This window comes from Anomaloglossus baeobatrachus, chromosome 2, assembly GCF_048569485.1.
Source record: "Anomaloglossus baeobatrachus isolate aAnoBae1 chromosome 2, aAnoBae1.hap1, whole genome shotgun sequence".
Taxonomy (NCBI): Eukaryota; Metazoa; Chordata; class Amphibia; order Anura; family Aromobatidae; genus Anomaloglossus; species Anomaloglossus baeobatrachus.
In genome coordinates this window covers 285003412-285010176 of record NC_134354.1, presented here as the reverse complement: position 1 = coordinate 285010176, position 6765 = coordinate 285003412, and the positions used below count along the sequence as shown (strand labels likewise).

The window sequence follows — 6765 nt, the reverse complement described above, 5'->3', positions numbered from 1 at the left end:
GTCAAACCTAGTAAAAGGCCTAAGGCCCTGTGCGCACTTGCCGGTTTTTGCCGTGGATTTCCTGCGGTTTTACTGCATGTTTCGCTGCATGTTATGTTGATATGATTCACCAGCAAAACCTATGGGAAAAAAAAAACGCTGTGCGCACTATGCGGAATTTGACAGCTGCATGTTTTGCTGCGGGATTCCTGCAGCAAAAACAATTGCATGTCACTTCTTTTCCGCACATCGCTGCAGGATTTCACTCCATTGACTGCCATGTAATCGTGAAATCCCGCAGGGAATAACGCAGGCAGCAAATTCTGTGCGGTTCATTGCGTTTTCCTGCGTTATTCCCTCCGGTATTTCGCGGTTTACCTGCGGTAATGTTCATCGCTGCTGCCCTGCGGTTTGCAGGGAAGTGATGTCATTATGACAGGAAGAGGAAGCAGAGCAGAGAGTTAACATACACAACACAGACACAGACATAGCACACACACACACCTCACACACAGACATAGGACACAGACATATAGAATACACTTACAAATCAAACGGACATATAGAAAAAAAAAAAACACGTGGGCTCCGCCGTATTTTTACCGTCCAGCCGAGGTAAGCACACAGCGGCAACCTGGTATTCTCAGGCTGGGGAGGGCGAGGGGCAGGGTTAATGCCCCCCCTCCCGCAGCTGAGAATATCAGCCCGCAGCTGCCCCGGGACTGTCGCATCCATTATGCAGCAGTACCGGAGTGTCCCCAGCTCTTCCAGATGCCGTGATGCGGTGGCTATCCAGGTAATAATGAGTTACATGACAGCGGATCGCCGTCATTTAAGTCCAGGCTTGATCATGGCAGCGTCTATGTGACAGCTGACATGATCAACCCGTAAGAAAAGTGAATAAACAAACACACCGAAAAATCCTTTATTTTAAGTAAAACACAAAAAAGCCCCTGGTTCACCCCTTTATTAACCCCCCCAAAACACACAGCTCCGGCGTAATCCACATCCTGCGATGCTTGCCGCGACTGACACACAGCGCTGAATGCAGCCTCGCAACGAGACAGACTGCAGAGAGGTAATTACAGGTCATTTCCCACGGCCGGTAATCTGAACACACTACCGCTTGGGAGAAATGCAGCGTGTGCTCACAGGGACTCTATCTATCTATCCCTCTATCTATTCTTGTCTTCTATTCTTCTGTCTGTCTATTTATCTATTTATCCGTCTATCTATCTCAGAAGGAAATATATCTATATATATAATTGCCTTATTCTGTCTGTCTGTCTGTCTGTCTATCTGTCTGTCTGTCTGTCATGCTCCAAAATTGTGTCCTTACGGTGACACAAAGCTGATTGGCCGCTGGGCTCGCCATGGCCCCCGCCCCCCCACACGGATTGGCCGCTCGCCCAGGCCTGCGCCCCCACACGGATTGGCCAGCCGCTCGCCCAGGCTCCGCCCCCCCCCACAGATTGGCCTCTCGCCCCGGCACCCTGCAGGCATTGGCAATTCGGCCACGCCACGCCCCGCCCCCCTCACGCAATGCACGTTAGCTCTGGCCCCACCCCCTCCCTCCTCCCGCGCATTTCTCGAACTGACACGGCTGTCACGGAGGTGAGTACGGTACTCCCTGCCCACCCCCCCCCCCCCTCCCCCCCCGCCCCCGCCCCCGCTCGCACAGGACTGGTGTGGATACGTTGCTAACCATGCTCGCATGGTTACAAGCGCTGTCACGGAGGTGAGTACTGTACTCCCTCCCCCCCCCGGCCCCCGCTCGCACGGCAGTGGTGGGAGTGGTGTGGATACGTTGGTATCAAGCCCATCAAGGTCCTGCTGCGCCAGAAGATCCACACGCACACACACAAACATACACACACATCAGATCACACTCACACTCACTCTTACACACACCTCACACACACCTCACACACACCTCACATCGCATCCACATACTCACAACATCCTGGGATATCGCTTGCTTCTCGGCGGCGAAAATGTGCTGTTGTGATCTTCCAGGACCTGACGGAGGATCACATGGCCAGAAGCATGTGATATCCCCGGATGTTGTGAGTATGAGCGCGTAAGTGCGATATCGTCAGTGTCTGTGTGTGTGTGAGTGGATGCGATCGGGTGTGTGTGAGTGGATGCGATCGGGTGTGTGTGAGTGGATGCGATCGGGTGTGTGTGAGTGTATGCGATCGGGTGTGTGTGAGTGTATGCGATCGGGTGTGTGTGTGAGTGGATGCGATCGGGTGTGTGTGTGAGTGGATGCGATCGGGTGTGTGTGTGAGTGGATGCGATCGGGTGTGTGTGTGAGTGGATGCGATCGGGTGTGTGTGTGAGTGGATGCGATCGGGTGTGTGTGTGAGTGGATGCGATCGGGTGTGTGTGTGAGTGGATGCGATCGGGTGTGTGAGTGTCGGCAGAGGACCAGGCCGTGCTGGAGGAGGCTGGGAGCAGAGAGGCTGATCATGGGGAAGAGGGGAATGCTGATGCTGAAGGAGGCTGGGATGGCAAGGCTGGGAGGAAGGAGGCTGGGACGAGAGAGGCTGATCCTCAGGAAGGCTGAGGAGGGGAGGCTGATGCTGAGGGAGGCTGGAAGGAGAGAGGCTGAGCAAACGTGCTCCATCCGCCATACTGCGCACTCCCCATCGTGCTGCATCCCCCATGCTGCGCACTCCCAAACGTGGTCCATCCGCCATGCTGCGCACTCCCAAACGTGGTCCATCCGCCATGCTGCGCACTCCCAAACGTGCTCCATCCGCCATGCTGCGCACTCCCAAACGTGCTCCATCCGCCATACTGCGCACTGGAGCACGTTTGGGAGTGCGCAGCATGGCGGATGGAGCACGTTTGGGAGTGCGCAGCATGCCGGATGGTGCACGATCGGGAGTGCGCAGTATGGCGGATGGAGCACGTTTGGGAGTGCGCAGCATGGCGGATGGAGCACGTTTAGAAGTGCGCAGCATGGCGGATGGACCACGTTTGGGAGTGCGCAGCATGGCGGATGGAGCACGTTTAGGAGTGCGCAGCATGGCGGATGGAGCACGTTTGCAAGTGCGCAGCATGGCGGGTGGAGCACGATGGGAGGTGCACACCTCCCCCCAACACACACACACACGCGCACTGCACAACACACACACACTAGGAATCACAAACAACGCCCTACACAGACACCCACACAGACAACGCTGCACACACAAATATACGCACATACTGCACAACACACACATTGCTCAAAACATACCTCCCCCAAAACACACCACACCCACACAAACCGCACAACACACACACACACACACAACGCTACAGACACACAGCGCTCCACAAACAACGCAACACACGCAACACACATACAACACCGCTCTCACCCCCCGCGACACTCAGAACATGTACAGCGCCCTACACAAACACTTGGTAACTACACACAACAACATCTATATATATATATAACAAAAATCATACATGAACTACACAATACGTAAATTCTAGAATACCCGATGCGTAGAATCGGGCCACCTTCTAGTATATATATATATATATATATATATATATATATATATATATATATATATATATATATATATATTTTTTTTTTTTTTTTCAATGTGCTTTATTGCATTGAATGCATTAAAGCACATGTACCAACCCGCATGCGGCAAAACCGCGAAAAACACTGCGGTAAAACCGTGGCAAACTGCATGCGGTTTTCGGGTGCGGTTTGCCGCGGTTTTTTACCGCGGGTGCGGTAATCTTTCAGACCCTGCGGAATTTTCTTAAGAAAATCCTGTTTTCCAGTGCGCACAGGGCCTAAAGGTGGCTTTGCACGCTAAGAGATCGCTAAAGCAATCTCGTTGGGGGTCACGAAATTTGTGACGCACATCCGGCCGCTTTAGCGATGTCGTTGCGTATGACACCTATTAGCGATTTTGAATCATTGCAAAAACGATCAAAATCGGTGACATGCCCCCTCTTCCCAAATATCGTTGCTGCTGCAGTAGCGATGTTCCTCGTTTCTGCGGCAGCACACATCGCTCCATGTGACACCGCAGGAACGAGACACCTCACCTGCGTCCCACCAGCAATGAGGAAGGAAGGAGGTGGGCGGGATGTTACGTCCCGCTCATCTCCGCCCCTCCGCTTTGATTGGGTGGCCGCTTAGTGACGTCGCTGTGACGCTGAACGAACCGCCCCCTTAGAAAAAAGGCTTTTCACCGGTCACAGCGAAGTCGCAGAGCAGGTATGTGCGTTCGCTATGGCAGCGATCACCACATATCGGCCGTACGATGGGGGCGGGTACTATCACGCTCGATATCGCTAGCATCGGCTAGCGATGTCGCAGCGTGTAAAGCAGCCTTAAGACTAATCTCTGTATTTCTAAACCAGGAGTGGATGATATATGCAGAAGTGGTGACGTGTTTCTAATATACTTTTCCTCTGACTCTTCCACTCCTGGCTTTAGTAACAAATACTGAGGTAAAAAAATCCTCAACGTGTGCATGTGGCCTTAGACCCCAACCCATTGGTTGCATTTTTTTTAATCCATGTTTGGTTTTTTTCAAGTTTTTAGCAGCAAATGTAGCACATTTCGCAAAATGGCACAAAATTGGCTGTAAAACACTTGTGTGCTCAAAAGTATACCATGGGAAGGGATAACCAAACTAGAATTGAGCCAAATTTTGTGATTTTTTTTTTTTTTTTTTTTTTTTTAAAGTCGCATTTGGTTAATCAGGAGAAAACATCTGGAATAGATAAATCTGTGACCTACACATCAGAAAACAAAACAGGCAAGCACTTATAAAATAGAGATAAAAAGGTGTAAATAGGATAGACTATAAATAAAGCGCAAAACACACAAAACAAAGTGCAAGGCAATGATGAATCAAGGCCGTAATCTCAAGGTATATAATAGGTGCTCTCATGTTTTATCATAAATGCATCATTCCAGTAAGAGGGATGATGTGGGAGATTAGTGATAGTGAATGTGGAAAAGGTCATATTCCAGACAGCATGATCCATGCTAAGAGGATTTAGCTATTCCTAATGATCAGGTTCATATAATAAGGCACAGAAGCAATTGTTTTGCCTTTCACTAGAATAATTGACATACTTGGTATCACCAAAGAAGTAACATATCCACAATCTGTCGGTCAAATGAAATCTACTGAAGGGATGAAACCAGTGACTGGCTTGGGTACAGCATTAGAGCCATCTGCCTCTGTGCCGGATGCGTAGGAATGCCAACAGTATGGGAGTATTTTGTGCATATGGCGGTCAGCAACATTAGGGCTTATAGTCCTATGTTACGATGAGATGAAATACGGCGACAGTACTGTCTGTGTTTTCTCTCCCAGTTTGTTTAACCTACATTTTTCCTCTGTCCTCTGCTCCCCTCTGGCCACATTAAACAACCATTGGTCTGATCTCTTCTGACAGCTGTTCTTATTGGGAGGGGCTCTGCTGATGTTCTTATAATGAAGGGAGGGGTCTTAAGTACCAGATAAACTGTGGAGCAGCCTCTCGTCATTTGTGGCCATACAGCAAACGGCACCGCTCTGCATGATCAAGGTGAAATAGAAACTTGCTTGACAGTTCTGGATGGAAGATGGACTTTAAACACTAATATGAGATCAAATGGAGTTTAGTGTCCCACAAGCAGCAGGATGGAGAGATGACACTGAATTACAAGGGGCAGTCATCACAAGAAATATTACAAGTACCTCACCAGCCATCGCGGGGTTTTCATAGGTGCCTCAATAGTCTCACAAAGGAGCAGGAAATGAATATGAACAAGACTTCTGTTTCATTTACGCCTGTTTATAATACGTAATATCATTCCACAGATTCATTTATCACAACCCCGACTGAGCTGGCAACACAGATTATCAGATTCTAAAGGCAAAATGTTAATCCGCCTTGGACGGCTCACCCCTGGGTACTTCCGACTGCTGCAGGTAACGTTATATACGCTTATTTTAGTGACATAAAACATTGCATTTATTATTTTGGCTAAGATTCAGTGGATACAGGTAGCAGCAATGAGAAGTGATGTGACCCTTGTCTAGTTAAGCCTAGTTTCTTCTATTTCAGATGCAGGTTGCTGGAGAACTGGCTGCGGAGCCCAAAGACAGACTAGTAAATCACCTGGCTTTACTATTTGCCCTAATGGGCCTCAGACTGTCCTATTACAGCGCCCGGCAGATGAAGCAAGAGTCAAACCTTCCACCTTCATAATGAGGACACTCGCTAGAAAGGTTGAAGACCCTTCTATATAATCTGTGTGTATATAGATCTTCACCAGTATTTATCTAAAGAAAATGGTAACTCGCATGTGAATTGGGAGAGAAGAATGTATATTGAAGACTGCGAACGTTTCAGAAATTGCAGCAGTCATCAAGAAGACTGTTCATCAGAATATGTCCTTTATATCCAAGTCATAGGCTGGAGTTCTGGAAAGGAAATTACAAGCTGTCATCTGTGATATATAAAATGCTGTACAGTTAGCAAGGTACATAAAGTGACCATACCTTCAGCACATTACTTACCGTATTTTTCGGACTATAAGATGCATCCTGGTTTTAGAGGAGGAAAATAGGAAAATAAAATTTTAACCAAAAAATATGGTCATGACACACTGTTATGGGGCGAGGATCTGCTGCTGACACTGTTATGTGGGTAATGTCCCCAAATTCTCTACTAAGGTACCCCATTCTGGTAAGGATCCTCCTGCCTTGTATATGATCCTGCTCATGATATACCCCCCCCCCCCCCCCATCCAGCTCGCTC

At 48.8% G+C, this 6765-nt stretch overlaps 1 protein-coding gene across 1 annotated transcript; it reads left to right on the top strand.

Annotated features, from left to right (window-relative positions):
• Positions 1-5798: 5798 nt before the first annotated feature.
• On the top strand, positions 5799-6213 carry ZNF593OS (ZNF593 opposite strand). Its single transcript, XM_075333629.1, has 2 exons — positions 5799-5933; positions 6070-6213. Exons 1-2 carry the CDS (start codon positions 5883-5885, stop codon positions 6211-6213), a joined length of 195 nt encoding a protein of 64 aa, XP_075189744.1. The 5' UTR covers positions 5799-5882.
• The last annotated feature ends 552 nt before the right edge of the window (positions 6214-6765 follow it).

Excerpts from the sequence above, each read along its gene's own strand:
- ZNF593OS (XM_075333629.1), top strand. The coding sequence starts at position 5,883 with ATGTTAATCCGCCTTGGACGGCTCACCCCTGGGTACTTCCGACTGCTG. Across the intron at positions 5,934-6,069 it reads GGTACTTCCGACTGCTGCAG|ATGCAGGTTGCTGGAGAACT; the intron begins GTAACGTTATAT and ends CTTCTATTTCAG.